The sequence below is a fragment of the Cebus imitator genome, unplaced genomic scaffold (assembly GCF_001604975.1).
Source record: "Cebus imitator isolate Cc_AM_T3 unplaced genomic scaffold, Cebus_imitator-1.0 Scaffold213, whole genome shotgun sequence".
NCBI lineage: Eukaryota > Metazoa > Chordata > Mammalia > Primates > Cebidae > Cebus > Cebus imitator.
Genome location: NW_016107528.1, coordinates 230,876 through 247,205, shown reverse-complemented (window position 1 = coordinate 247,205; position 16,330 = coordinate 230,876). Strand labels below are relative to the sequence as shown.

The following is a 16,330-nucleotide window of genomic DNA, read 5'->3' as shown; positions in this document are numbered from 1 at the left end:
ATCTAACTAAACTTCAGAGCTTCTGTACAGCAAAAGAAACAATCATTAGAGTGAACTGGCAACCAAGAGAATGGGAAAAAATTTTTGCAATCTACCCATCTGAAAAAGAGCTAATATCCAAAGTCTACAAAGAACTAAAACAGATATACAAGGAAAAAAACCAACTCATTCAAAAGTGGGCGAAGGATATGAACAGACACTTCTCAAAAGATATGTATGAGGCCAAAAAACATACGAAATCAAAGCTCATCATCACCGGTCATTAGAGAAATGCAAACCAATACCACACTAAGGTATCATCTCACACCAGTTAGAATGGCAATCATTAAAGAATCTGGAGACAACAGATGCTGGAGAAGATGTGGAGAAACAGGAAGACTCTTAACACTGTTGGTGGGAATGTAAATTAGTTCAACCATTGTGGAAGACAGTGGGGCAATTCCTCAAGGATCTAGAAACAGAAATTCCACTTGACCCACTGTTCCCATTACCGGGTACATATCCAGAGAATTATAAATCGTTCTATTATAAAGACATGTGCACACATATGTTCACTGCGACACTGTGCACAATAGCAAAGACCTGGAACCAATCCAAATGCCCATCAATGATAGACTGGACAAAGAAAATGTGGCACATACACACCATAGAATACTACACAGCCATAAAAAATGATGAGTCTGTGTCCTTTGTAGGGACTCGGATGAATCTGGAAACCATCATTCTCAGCAAACTGACACAACAGAAAACCAAACACCGCATGTTCTCACTCATAGGCAGGTGTTGAACAATGAGAACACGTGGATTCAGGAAGAGGAGCATCACACACTGGGGTCAGTTGGCGGGGGGCTAGGGGAAGGACAGCAGGAAGTGGGGAGGGATAACGTGGGGAGAAATGCTGGATATAGACGAAGGGGGAATGGAGGCAGCAAACCACCTGGTTATGTATGCACCTATGCAACAACCCTGCATGATCTACACATGTACCCCAGAACCTAATGTACAATAAAAATTAAAAATAAAAAAATATATATAATAAATATGGCAAGTAATATAAAAAACAAAACATAAAAGAAAATATACTACTGTCTTTGCAAGACAAGGAACCCATGGATACAGAGAGGCAATTGTTCATCTGAAGGTTCCACAGGTGCTACTGCAGAAACTTGAGCATCTGTGGATTCTGTTATATGAGGGGGTCTGGGAACCAATCCTCCTTGGATACTGAGTGACAACTGTACTAGCAAACTGAAATTGGCAACATACACAAATGATCATCTGCCATAAACAGCCAGATTTATTCCAGGAATACAAGGCTGGTTTAATAACAGAAAATTTAATATAGTACACTAACAGAATAAAAAGCAAATATCACATGATTACTTCAATAGATGGACAAATCATTTGACAAAATAGAACACATCTTGATTAAAAATTCTCAATTTTTGTTTATTTTCATTTATTCCCTACTAAGAACAGAAGGAAACAACTTCATTCTCATAAAGAGCAACCTGCAAAAAAGCAGCTAACATCATACTTCATGGTGAAAGACAACATTTTTCTCCTCATATAAGAAATAAGGCACTCTCACTACTATCCAACGTTATACTAGATATTGCCAGTGCAAATCCAAAGGCATTCTTAAAATACAATTCTATAACAAAGGAAAATATATTTCAAAAATAAGTAAGATTTTCAGACATACGAAAGTTAAAAGATTTTCCCATCAGTAGAACTGCACTATAATAAATGCTAAAGGAACCTCTTCAGACAGAAGGGAAATGATGCTGTACAGAAAACAAGATCAAACATAGCTTATCAGACGTGAAATTATTTAAAAAAACATATCAGAAACATGGCCAGGCATGGTAGCTTATGCCTGTAATCCCAGCAATTTGGGAGACCAAGATGGAAGAATTGCTTAAGCCCAGGAGTTTGAGACCAGTCTGAGCAACACAGTGAGATCCTGAGTTGTCTCTAAAAAAGAAATAAAAAATTAGCCATGTGTGATGGTACATGCTTGTAGTCCCATTTACTAGGCAGGCAGGGGGATCGCCTGAGCCCAGGAGGTCAAGGCTGCAGTGAGAGTCATGACTGTGCAGAAGAAAAAAATCATGTCAACAGGTGCAAAAAAGCACTTGACAAAATCCAGTATCTAAATATTTTATAAACAGACATATATATATATACACACAGACAAAATCTCTGCAAAGTAGGAATAGAAGTTCCTCAAAATGTTAAATAAAAAGCATCTATAAAAAAACCAACAGGTAATATCATGCTTAATGATGAAAGCCTGAGTGTTTTCCTTCTAATATGAGGAACAAGATGAGAGTCTTCTTTTATCACTTCAATTAAAACATTGTAATAGAGGTTCAATAAAACAAGAAAAAGAAATTGTTCAAAAGGGACAAGTAAAACCATCTTCACTTGCAGAAATCAAACAACAAAAAGTTTTAAAGAGTGAAATAAGAAACAAAGTGATTTTAAAAAGAAAGCTACTCACTCAGCACATACTGTTTTTCCTGCTGATGTATGTGCAGATACTAGAACAGACTGATTATTGTCAACGCACTGAATGGCTTCTCTTTGAAAAGCATCAAGAATGAATGGGTACTCCTATAAAAACAAAATATTAATATCTGCATAAAAACATCTAGCCATATCACAGCACACTTAAAATCAAAACACAAGCAGGCTACCCCCAAAAGCATTCTCAAAGTATTCCTTTATTATTCTATTTAGAAAATATACTATGCACTAGTGAAAATAAGGAAAAGTAAACCACATTTTTGCCTAAACAGCACAGAAGCGAATTCTGCTTTCTAACGTTTCCATTATTACATTATATTGGTATATATTATATTAATAATAAAATAATTATTACCACTTATTAAAAACAAGCTCTGTGGCCAGGCACTGTGTAACACATTTTCCATATATTATTATTAATTTTCATAACAGCCCCCATAGATATTATTTCCTTTCTCTCTCTCTGTTTTTTTGGAAACAAAGTCTCGCTCTTGTCCCCCAGGCTGGAGTCCAATGGCAAGATCTTGGCTCACTGCAATCTCCACCTTTCAGGTTCAAGCAATTCTCTTGTCTCAGCCACCTGAGTACCTGGGATTACAGGCATGCGCCACTACGCCTGGCTGGTTTTTATATTTTTAGTAGAGAAAGGGTTTCATCATGTTGGCCACACTGGTCATGAACTCCTGACCCCTGGTGATCTCCCCACCTCAGCCTCCCAAAGTGCTGGGATTACAGGTGTTAGACACTGCACCTGGACTATTTCCTTTCACAGGTGGAAACTCTGAGGCTGAAAAGTTACATCTCTCAATTAAGTTCACTCCATAGAGGCAGAATATTACATCTATTAGACTTTAAGAGTTTATGCACACAATACCATATTGCCTTTTTTATCTACAGAAAATTACTTGGAAAATTAATTGGAAAATTTAACCTTAAAAATTTATTGACCTTTTAGGCAGGGCACGGTGGCTCACACCTGTAATCCCAGCACTTTGGGAGGCCAAGGTGGATGGATCACAAGGTCAGGAGATCAAGATCATCCTGGCCAACATGATGAAACCCCATCTCTACTAAACATACAAAATTAGCCGGGCGCGGTGGCGCAAGCCTGCAGTCCCAGGTACTTGGGGCACTGAGGCAAGAGAATCACTTGAACCTGGAGGTGGAGACTGCAGTGAGCTGAAATCACACCACTGCACTCCAGCGTGGTGACAGAGCGAGACTTCATCTCAAAAAAAAAAAAAAAAAATTCTTGGCCTTTAAAGGTCTATCCGGCCTTCAAAATCCATCTAATAAAGCACAGAGTTTGGGTTTCATTAGAAACCTGTTAAAACCCTAAAACCATAGGCAAAAACTAGTACTTATGTATTTTTTTCTGAAGAAAGGTTAATAACTTTCATTACATTATTTTAAAAGGCTGAGAATCACAATTTTAATATTTTAAAGTTTCTTCACATCATGGCTGGTTTCCAACATGGTTGTTTACTGATTCAGTTCTCACTGTATCTGTCTTTAGTTGACTTGTTCTTAATACATACATACATATGTTCCGGAAAATATAAAAATCTCATTTGAAACAGCTTAAGAATTTTAAGACAGTCTGTCTCACAAAACTGTATAAACGGTATCACCCAAAGTACAGACCTTAGCAGCTTTTCCAACTCGAGGTTTAAGTGGTAAATAATCTTCATCTGCAGGAAGTGCGACCTGATAACAAAGTAAAAAAGAAACAAAAAAACCTCACCAGCTATTTGAGAACTTATGTGTTGAGCATTCCATAATAAATGATGGTTTGGAAAATAAAACTGATGAACTAATGAACTTTAACTGCCTCGGACACTGTAAATCAAATAATTGTGTTTAAGAACAAGGCAAAAAGCTAGTTTCAACACTCAAAAATAACATCTACTCACATTTGTCTAAGGGTAATAACTGAAAACTGATGTTTATTTCCCAGAAGAAACTGTGTGTTTATTAAGGTTTAAATGACTACAACAGAGAATAACAACACAGTGGATAGAACAAAAAGAGAAACTTTCTAATGCTCATATGCTGACAGGGAACGGCAGTTAGAAAAAAAGAGACTCTAGAAGGATCATTTGAAGTCAGGAGTTTGAGACCAGCCTGGCCAACACGGTGAAATCCCGTCTCTAATAAAAATACAAAAACAAAAAAACAAAAAAAACCCTTAATTCCAGCAACTTGGGAGGCTGAGGCAGAAGGATCACTTGAGCCTGGAACATAGAAGTTGCAGTGTTGACACAGTAAGACTCTGTCTCAAAAAAAAAAAAAAACAAAAAAACCCTGCATATGTACCTCCTGAACCTAGTTTTTTTAAAAAAAGGTTCTAAACCTATATTATAAACTTTTTTGTTAATTTGAATTACTCTGCTTATTCAACAGATTTTTATTGAGATTCTCCAATTATCTATAAAAATAATTTGCTATAATGTTTATATTGTAATAAAAAGTTTAAGAGAAGGAAACAGTGTTATAGTTTCATTATGTCCTTAATGTGTATAAATTCTCACTTCTAAATGGATACTATAAGCTATCACTGACCACCATCTCGTGGCAGAACAAAGAAACTGCAAATTATCAGTCACTGGAGCAAGATATGAAATAGCATGTAACCTGCAAAAGTAGCACTGTTATTTGACTCTAGGAGTCTGAATGTTTTAAAAATCTACCTACTCTGTGCTAGGTACTTTACCTAATTTACTTATATAATCTTCACAGCTATACCACAAGGTAGATCCCTTCATTGCCCATTTAAAAACTAAAAAAAAAAAAAAGTTTTTTTAAATAAACAAAGAGGTTAGGAAATTTACCCAAGATTATAGTTAGGAAAAATGCTGGGGCAGGATCTGAACCCAAGTTTAAACACAAAGCCCCAACTCTTCCATTAGGTACCCCATAGAAACTATTTACTGTTTCCAAGGCCCTCAAGGCTAAACTGTTAGCTGTATCACACTATATAGTTCAAAGAAAAATCCCATTTATAACACTAACCTTCTGTATGCTGTTTGTGCTTACCTCATGCGTACACCCTTCAACGGTTTCAACTGATTGTACCTTGACTCTAGGCATCAGGTCTGCCAAACTTAAAAAAAAAAATTGCTTGAAGTTACACAAAAATAAATTACTTTTCTATAATTTTATAGTAAGCCTCCCTTCTGCACTGTTAAAGAAAACAACACTGTCCAATCATCAGTATTAAAAGTAGGAAAAACTTTGGCTATTAAGAATACATAGAAATTTTTCACATTATATAAATATATGCTAAAAATTAAAAATGGCCAGTTAACATCGTTTATTATATATACAGAATAGACTGCCAAGTGATTATTCAAATAATTATATCAGCTTAGTTCCACTAACTATTTTGAATAAAAAGTACCTCTACCAAGCACTGTCACCACTTCAAAACATAAGCTGGTTGAAAAGCATTACACAGTAGAAAATATATAAAATAAACTAGCCCAATTGATTTGTTGCTATTATTTATAAAAGTTTTCCTGGTCAGGCACAGTGGCTCACTCCTGTAATCCCAACACTTTGGGAGGCTGAGGCAGGTGGATCACTTGAGCCCAGGAGTTCAAGACTAGCTTGGGCAATATGGCAAAACCTCAACTCTACAAAAAACTGAAAAGTTAGTGGGTATGGTGGCACAAACCTGTAGTCCCAGCTACTCAAAAGGTTGAGGTAGGAGAATCACCTGACCCTGAGGAGCCTGAGGCTGCAATGAGCCATGATCACACCACTGTACTCCAGCCTGGGTGACAGAATGAGACACTGTCTCCAAAAAAAAAAAAAAAAAAAGTTTCTTATTCTCATCAAAATCTTACATTATGCTCATCTAGGTTCTCTGCTTAGACTCTGAAAAGACAAAACTGTGGATAAGTTGAAGAAAAATAGATGTATTTCTGGTGGTACATTCTCTTAGTTATTGTACTTCTGATATTTAAGTCAATACAACTACTTTGGACAAACTCAAAATTTACAAACAAGTAACAACGACTTTATAAATATTATTTTGTAACTTACTATAGTAGCTTGGGAAAACAGTGCATCTTAAATATTTCAGGGACATATCTATCACCATTTATAGGAAATAATTTTACTAACTATAACAATAGTGCCAAGTTCAAATATGGCACGTAAGAAGAGTTGTAAAGATCATTACCACAGTAGAATATAAGCCGACCAAGTCTACTGGTATCAACTTTTAGAAAGCTCCAGCTTCCAAAATCAGACAGATACCAGAGATTCCAGCCACAGACACCCATAGCAGGAGTCTGGAGATGTGTAGCCACTCTACATGCAGCAATGAAAATCTAATTCCCTCTAATGTTCCTTCTCACTTCCATTGGGTCAGTTTTATTTTTTCCTTTCATTCCACTCTTCCAGTTAACCTCTTCCTGAGGCATTAACAAAGAAAATGTATTTCTTTTTAAAATAATCAGGTTTTCAGATTTTTTTTTTCTCAAAATTGGATTCTAAAGTATTAAAAGATGAGTATTTTCTATATTGCTTTCCAATTCCCCAAACTTAGGCAAGTATTCTGTATTTACATGCCTGTATAAAAATACAAAGAATACCTTCATTTCTCTAACATGGGCGTATATCTAAATATCAACATGGAAACAACTTTTAAAATCTCATGTAACCACCTAAATTATGAGTTACTAACATTTAGGACTATGGAAATATTACCTTAAGTCTTCAGTTATTGACTCTTCTATCCTGGGCTTCTTTCCAAAAATGGGTTCATCTGTACCTTCGAAATCTGCATCTCTCTTACTGTTTCCATTATTAGTTGATTCTGATGGTAATTTACCATCAAAACGTTTCCTGAAAAGTAAATAGTTTAGAATGAATTCTGCAGTATCTACTTTTACTTTAAGGGTAACATCATAAAATACTTCTCGATACCATTAACAGAAAGTCAGGTTTTAAAAATATGAATGTTACAAATAACAACTGGCTAAAGCCCAGAATATCTTAACTTTATAACTAGTAAAACTGAATACTACTGCATTTGTATTTCATTTTTCTTTGAAGGTTTAAAATTATTTTAAAACTCACATTAACTATTAAATATATTTTCTTTAAAACTGTAGATTAAAACACCATTAGACATTAACATGTGTACCTTTAACAAACATTTAATGCTTTCTCTAAAGGCGTAACACTGTTTGGAAGAAAATTTTTTTGTGTGGTTAGATTTGCTGGTCAAAAGTAGTGACAATAAATGATGTTTGGAGTGGAGCACGCTGGGTCCAAGCATTTTGGGAAGCCAAGGCAGGTGGATCACTTGATGTTCAGGAGTTTGAAACCAGCCTGGACAACGCGGTGAAACCCCATTTCCACTAAAAATACAAAAAATGAGCTGGGTATGATGGTGCATGGCTGTAGTTCCAGCTACTCGAGAAGCTTAGACAGAACAACTGCTTGAACTCAAAAAGCAGAGGCTGCAGTGAGCCAAGATCACGCCACTGCACTTCGGAGTGAATCCTGGGAGACAGAGTGAGACTCTGTCTCAAAAAAAAAAGAGATGTTTGGTAGACTGAATATCCATAGGGGAATTCAATCTGACCTTTACCTCACCATACAGAAAAATCAATTCCATGTGAATTTTAGATTTAACTGTGAAAAAGCAAAAACAACAAAGAATCTAGAAGACAAAATGAGAAAATTATCTTCAGGACTTCTTAACCAGGACAAAAAATTAGGGGTGAGGACTATAAATCAATTTTTAAAACACAATAAAAAAAATGAGCAAAGGACTTAGCAGGCACTTTAAAAAAGGGGATATCTAAATGGGCAACAAGCACATGAAAAGGAGGTCAACATCATTACTTACAACGAAAATGTAAATTAGATAATACTAGGTCAGTGGCTCAAACTTTTTGGTTTCAGAATCCTTTCTCATTCTTAAAAGTTATGAGAAATCATAATGAATTTTGTTTATGTGGTTATATCTACTGATATTTACAATATTACATATTAAAACTAAAAATTTTTTAAATACTTAATTCACTTTAAAATGGCAACAGCAAAACCACTATATATTAACATGAGTAACACTTTTGGTTAAAAAAATAACTTTTCTAAAAAACTTTTAGTGAGAATGGCATAGGTTTTATATTTTTGCAAATCTCTCATGTCAGGCTTAACAGAAGCAGCAGGATTGTCACCTGTTTCTGACACATTTTTGGTCGAGGCATATGAAGAAAAATGTAGCCTTACACAGAAACATAATTGAAAAAGGGACAGGGTATGTTAAAAGACTTTTTGGAAAACTGTGACTCTGCCCTTTTGATCCCCTAACAAAACAATCACACTTTGAGAACTACTACTCCATTTACAGTCACAAATTGTAAACAATGTTGAGCCAAAGCCAAACATAAAAATACACTTTGAATGATTCCACTTACATAGCAGTCCCAAACCAAAAAAAACTAACACATGTTGTTATCAGGACAGTCATTTTTTTAAGGGACATAGTGGGTTTCTGTAATATTCTATTCTTTTGTACAGAATGGTGGCTGCGTGGATGTGTTCACACACTCTAAAAATCCATCCCACAATCTGCACTTTTATGTTTTATTTAAAGAATTTTTAATAAAGGGTAACACAATAATACTGATCCATATGCTTGAGCAAACTTTTCATAATGAAGTCCATTCTTTGACACAGCAAAACCTAAAATTTGCAAATTCTGTCACTCCCAATTTTGCGAAAAAGCTATTAATTCTAGACCCATATTTGTTGCTGATTACTTATGTGAACCTCTTCTGGACAGGCCATCAATATCCTTGGGCCTCAGTAAAATAAGATATTTGACAATAACTAAGATCCTTTGTAGGTGTAACATTCTAGTATTCTATCTCTAACTAAGCAACAACTAAGCCACTGTATCTAAAACATTCTATTAGGAGCTGGTTAAAGTCAATAAAACAAAGAAACATCAAAGTGCTCAAAACCATGAGAAACGGAAATTCATGGTAGAACACTTCTGGTGAGAAGTGCTATATTATTCTTTAATAATTGCATGTCAGACTTTTGGGACTCCAGTTATTTATTTCTTTCATAGCTTATTATGTATGTCACATGTGGAACCTGCACACACTTGATGGAAACAGCTGAGTTATCCAGAAAGACTGGAAATGAAGTTTTGTAGATAACCAGCTTACTTTTTAAGGATAAGGTTTTAATTTCTTGAAATCATCTGAGAATGTTACACTTCTTAGTTCATAAAAGCAGCATGCTCTATAAAAAGCACAAGAAAGAGCACTAAATTGGCCATTAGACCCAAACAACAAAGTTGGCCAACAACTAATGATAACTTATTGGCCAATAAACCCAAACTGGGATAACTAGCCTGTAATTACAGAGGATAAAAATCAATCTCTAACCTATAGAGGAATTTGGCAACACCTAGCAACACTTTCTAAAATGTCAAGGTCATGAAATTCAAAGACTAGTACACGCTACATGAGACAAAAAAGACATGACAACCAAATCATTTAATCCTATTTGGAATTATTTTCTTATAAAGGACATTAAAGCACTGGCAAAATCTGGGTAAGTCTGTAGATAACAGTACTGTATCAATACATAATTTCCTAGTTTTGATAATTATAAACTGCACTGTGGTTACATAAAAGAATGCTCTCATTTTCAGAAAATACACAGTGAGCAACTTAAGAATTTAGAGGTAAATGGGCAACATATCTGCAAATTAAACAGTTCAGAAAAAAGTATATATACACAAATATACACATATACATATGCATGTATGGAAAGAAAGAGGAGGAAGGGAGGATAAAGTAAATGTGGTAAAATGTTAAAATTAAGAATATTTGCATGAAGGTGTGCAAGAATTTTGGTATCATTCTTATTTTTTTCTCTAAGTCTGAAATTATTTCAAATAAAAAGGTTTTTTTAAGTTCTCACACTACCTGAAATAACATTTAGTTCTACCTGTAACAGAAGTTAAGCACTGACTGTTGTGCACAACCACTGTCTCTTATTCAGAGAACATGTGCCAAGCAGAAGTATTTGGGTTGTTTTTTTTTTAAACTTTTATTTTAGGTTTGGGGGTACATGTGAAGGTTTGCTATACAAGTAAACACGTCATGGGGGTCTGCTCTACATACTATTTCATCATGTAGGTATTAAGCCCAGTACCCAAAAGTTATCTTTTCTGCTCCTATCCCTCTTTCCACCCTCCCTCCAAGTAGACCCCAGTGTCTGTTGTTTCCTTCTTTGTGTTCATAAGTTCTTATCTTTTAGCTCCCACTTAGAAGTGAGAACATGTAGTACTTGGTTTTCCGTTCCTGCATTAGTTTGCCAAAGATGATAGCCTCCAGCTCCATCCACATTCCTGCAAAAGACATGATCTTGTTCTTTTTCATGGCTGCATAATATTTCATGGTGTGTATGTACTAAATTTTCTTTATCCAATCTGTCATTGATGGGCATTTGGGTTGATTCCATGTCTTTGCTATTGTGAACAGTGCTGCGCCGAACATCTGCATGCATGTGACTTTAGGGTAGAATGCTTTATATTCCTCTGGGTATATACCCAGTAATGGGATTGCTGGGTCTAATGGTATATCTGTTTTTAGCTCTAATGATGAATCACCATACTGCTTTCCACAATGGCTGAACTGATTTACACTCCCACCAACAGTTTATAAGTGATCCCCTTTGCCTGCAACCTTGACAGCTTCTGTTATTTTTCTACTTTTTAATAATAGCCATTCTGATAGGTGTTAAGACGGTATCTCACTGTGGTTTTGATGTGTAATTCTCTAAAGATCAGTGATATTGAGCATTTTTTCATATGCTTGTTGGCCCCATGTATGTCTTTTGAGAAATGTCTGTTCATATCCTTTGTCCACATTTTAATAGGGTTATTTTTCTCTTGTAAATTTAAGTTCCTTAAATATGCTGCATATTAGACCTTTGTTAATAGTATAGTTTGAAAAAATTTTCTCCCATTCGGTGGGTTGCCTGTTTACTCTGTTGATAGTTTCTTTTGCTGTACAGAAGCTCTTAAGTTTAATTAGATCCCACTTGTCAATTTTTGCTTTTGTTGCAATGGCCTTTGGTGTCTTTGTCATCAAATCTTTGCCCATTTCTAAGTCCAGGATGATACTGTCTAGGTTGTCTTCCAGGGATTTTATACTTTTGGGTTTTACATTTGTCTTTAATCCACCTCGAGTTGATTTTTATATATGGCATAAGAAAGGGGTCCACCTTCAATTTTCTGCATATGGCTAGCCAGTTATCCCAGCACCATTTCTTAAATAGTGAGTCTTTTCTCCATTGCTTGGTTTTGTTAGCTTTGTCAAAGATCAGATGGTTGTACATGTGCAGCCTTATTTCTGGCTCTCTGTTCTGTTCCATTGGTCAATGTGCCTGTTTCTGTACCAGTATCATGCTGTTTCATTACTGCAGCCTTGTAGTATAGTTTGAAGTCGGGTAACGTGATGCCTCCAGCTTTGTTCTTTTTGCTTAGGATTGCCTTGGCTACTTTTGGTTCCATGTAAATTTTAAAATAGTGTTTTCTAGTTCTGTGAAAAATGTCATTGGTAGTTTGATAGGAATAGCATCGAATCTGCAAATTGCTTTGGACACAATAGCCATTTCAGTGATACTGATTCTTCCTACTCATAAGCATGGAGTGTTTTTCCATTTGTTTGTGTCTTCTCTGATTTCTTTGAATAGTGTTTTGTAATTCTCCTTGAATAGATCTTTCACCTCCATGGTTAGCTGTATTTCTGGAGGTGTGTGTGTGGCAACTATGAATAAGATTGCCTTTCTGATCTGGCTCTTGGTTTGACTGTTGTTGGTGTTTAAGAATGCTAGTTAATCATATTTGTACACTAATTTTTGTATCCTGTAGCTTTGCTGAAGTTGTTTGTTAGCTGAAGGGTTGTCTGGGCTGAGACTGTGAGGTTTCCTAGATATGGAATCATGTTGTCTGCAAACAAGAGATAGTTTGACTTCCTCTCTTCCTATTTGGATGCCCTTTATTTCTTTTTTTTTTGCCTGACTGCTCTGGCTAGGACTTCTAATATTATGTTGAATAGAAGTGGTGAGGGGGGCAGCCTTGTCTTGTGCCAATTTTCAAGAGGAGTGCTTCCAACTTTCGCCTGTTCAGTATGTTGGCTGTGGGTTTGTCACAAATGGTTATTATTTTGAGGTATGTTCCTTCAATACCTAGGTTTTTAAGAGTTTTTAACATGGAGGGGTATTGAACTTTATTGAAGGTCTTTTCTGCAACTACTGAGATAGTCACATGGTTTTGTCTTTAGTTCTGTTTATGTGATGAATGTTTACTGATTTGTATATGTTGAACCAATCTTGTATCCTGAGGATGAAGCCTACTTGATAATGCTGGATTAGCTTTTCGATGTGCTGTTGGATTTGGTTTGCAAATATTTTGCTGAGGATTCCTGCATTGATGTTCATCAAAGATAATGGCCTAAAGTGTTATTGTTGTTGTTGTGTCTCTGCCCATTTTTGGTATCAAGATGATGCTAGCCTCACAGAATAAGTTGAAGAGGAATCTTCCCTCCTCAATTTTTATAAATAGTATCAATAGGAATGCTACCAGCATTTCTTTGTACATTTGGTAGAATTCCGCTGTGAATCCATCAGGTCCTGGGCCTTTTTTGGTTGGTAGGCCATTTATTGTTGATTCAATTTTGGAGCTTGCTATTGGTCTGTTCAGGGAATCAACTTCTTCCTGGCTCAGTCTTGGGAAGATGTATGTGTCTAAGAAGTTATCCACCTGTTGTGAGTTTTCTATTTTGTATGTGTATAGGTGTTCATAATAGTTTGTGATGGTTGTTTTTATTTCTGTCAGTTCAGTAGCAATATTTCCTTTGTCATTTCTATATTTATTTGATTTCTGCCAGAGTACAAAACAGAATAGTGTACTCGTTCCACAGGTTTTTTTTCTTCCTTTGTGTTTTTTTTTGAGTTGGGTCCTTGTTGTACCACTCAGGGTGGCCCCAGACTCCCTAGTAGCTGAGACTACAGGCATGAGCCACTGCCCCCAACTTCACAGTCTTGTACTTCTCTGTACAATTATACACAAGTACAAATACAGACTGTTTTTAAAATGTGAGAGTAGAACAACCACATTCCTAGTTGATGGAGATTTATATGAAGTACATAAATACTCAGAAATAGTTCTATTCTGAGGGCTGCAAAGAAGTTAATCTGATGGTAATCCCCAATGGCTTAACTACTGCTCTATGCTGCAATGGAATGTGGGTTTTGTTGTTGTTTTCTCTGTCTCAAAAATAATAACAATAAATATTTGTCAAAATGATTTTAGAATATCTGGGCAATTGGTTTAATACAATGAAAAGCACTTGTCTAAAATGGATCAGATACACATGTAAAAAATAAAACCATATAAGTATTTAAAGGAAACATGACAAAAAATCCAAGAGCAACAAGAATGGCAAATATGACATTAACACTTTCTGGATGACAAAACATTGGGAAAAATATTTGCAATTTACATTACAGGAATAATATCCCTAGTCTATAATGAGGTCCTAAAAATTAAGAAGAAAAGGACCAACTATTCATTTTTTTAAATATGTAAAGGGTATGAACAACTCACAAATATAATCAAATAGCCTCTGAATTTATGATGCTTTGCTTCATTCATACAAAAAGAAACATAAATTAACACGAATTGAAATACGATTTCTCATCTACATCACCGACAAAAATCCAAGTTCAATACACTTTGTGAAAAAGCCCATAAAGTATTCTCACACATTACTGTTTGTATCAACTTTTTATTGCTGTTAAAACAAATTACCACAAACCCAGTGGCTTAAAATGGGCCCCCAATCCCTGCACAGTCCATGGCCTGTTAGGAACCAGGCTGCATAGCAGGAGGTGAGCAGTGAGCAAGCGAGCATTACTATTACTGACTGAGCTCTGTGTCCAGTCAGATCAGCAGCAACATTAGATTCTCATGGGAGTTCAAACCCTATTTTGAACCATGCATAGGAAGAATCCAGGTTGCACACTCCTTATGAGAATCTAATGCCTGATGATCTAAGGTGGAAGAGTTTCAACTCGAAACCATCCGCCTACCCCTGGTTTGTGGGAAAATTGTCTTCCATGAAACTGGTCCCTGATGCCAAAAAGGTTAGGGGCAGTTGGCTTAAAATAGGACAAATTTACTATTTTATAGTCAGTAAGAAAGAAGTGCAGTAAAGGTCTTATAAGGCCAAAATTAAGGTGATGTGTTGGCAGGGCTGTGTTCCTACGTGAAGGCTCTGGGAGAAAATCCATTTCCTTGCCATTTCCACTTCTAGAGATCACCTACATTTTCTGGCTTACCCCTTCCTTACCCTTTAATGTCAGCCAGAATCCCTCCAATGTTGCTATCTTTCTGGTTCTCCCTCTTCAGCTACCTTCTTTCACTTTTAAGAATCCTTATTATTACATTGGGCCCACCTGGATAATCCAGAATTCTCTCTCCACCTCAAGGTCAACTGATTAGCAGCATTAACTCCATCTGCAACTTTCTCCTTTGCCAAGTAACCTAACAATTTCAATTGTTATAGGGATAGGAACATGGACATCACTAGGGGGCTGTCATTGCTACCACACTGCTGAAAACACAAAATGGTACAATCTCCTGTGGAGAGGAATTTGGCTACATTTAGCAAAAGTGACTACTTAGTTACTCTCTTTGACCTAGTAATTCCACTTCTAGGAATCTATTCCAAAGACAAAACGGAAAATAACAAGAAACAGACTTGCACAAAACACACATTGTTCCATCATCTGTAACCGCAAAATACTGAAAATAATACCATGTCCACTCAGAGAACATTAATTGAAGGATTGCAACTATGCAGTTGTTAAAAAAAAGATCTCTAATATTGACATAAGATGATCTCTTAGTCAAAATATTAAGTAAAAAAACCGTTTTTAATGCTACCTTTTGCACAAAAAGTGAAAAATGGAGAAAACTGATAGACACACATGTACATACGATTTGATATTTTCAAAAAGAAATGAGACAAAGCGACTGGGAGCGGTGGCTCACACCTGTAATCCCAGCACTTTGGGAGGCTGAGGTGAGTGGATCATCACAAGGTCCAGAAATCGAGACCAGCCTGGCCAACAGGGTGAACACCCTGTCTCCACTAAAATATGAAAAATTAGCTGGGCATGGGGGCGCACATCTGTAGTCCCAGCTCCTGGGGAGGCTGAGGCAGGGGAATCACCTAAACCCAGGAGGCAGAGGTTGCAGTGAGCTAAGATCGCACCATTGCATGCACTCCAGCCTGGCGACAGAGCAAGACTCCAGCTCAAAAAAAAAAAAAAAAAAAAAAAGAAATGAGACAAAGCAAAAACTAAAGGTGAGGGAGGAAATAAAGAAGGTGCAAGGAGAGAAGCAGGAATGTACTGTTTTAAACTTTTGATTTTGGAACTATAAAATCTTTTACATAACTTCTTAAAAATTAAACTTAGCAATTCTTAAAAACTGTAAGTACACTGAAACAAATGAACACAATAAATATCAAATTAGTGGCATAAACATTTGGAGAAAAGAACTATTACAGAGTATTTTCACTGTTACCATGATATATTCTGAGGGCAAAAGGAAAAAAAGAACCACAAACTGCATTCAATATCTTATTAATAGCAAAATTATTATTTTTAAACTATTATAAGTATATAAAAGAAAAAGCTTAATTATGTAATTGTCAGGAGGAATGAGGATTTTTTTTTTCTT

General features: G+C 36.0%; 1 protein-coding gene across 1 annotated transcript in view; it reads right to left on the bottom strand.

The window, feature by feature from the left end:
• MTREX (Mtr4 exosome RNA helicase) overlaps window positions 1-16,330 on the bottom strand; it is a 114,332-nt gene that overhangs the window by 92,422 nt on the left and 5,580 nt on the right. The window contains exons 2-5 of the mRNA XM_017548667.2: window positions 7,249-7,386; window positions 5,569-5,635; window positions 4,177-4,239; window positions 2,507-2,619 (exon numbers count right to left, since the gene is read on the bottom strand). Of these exons, the coding sequence (XP_017404156.1) occupies window positions 2,507-2,619; window positions 4,177-4,239; window positions 5,569-5,635; window positions 7,249-7,386 (381 nt within the window). The remainder of the gene's footprint in view (window positions 1-2,506; window positions 2,620-4,176; window positions 4,240-5,568; window positions 5,636-7,248; window positions 7,387-16,330) is intronic.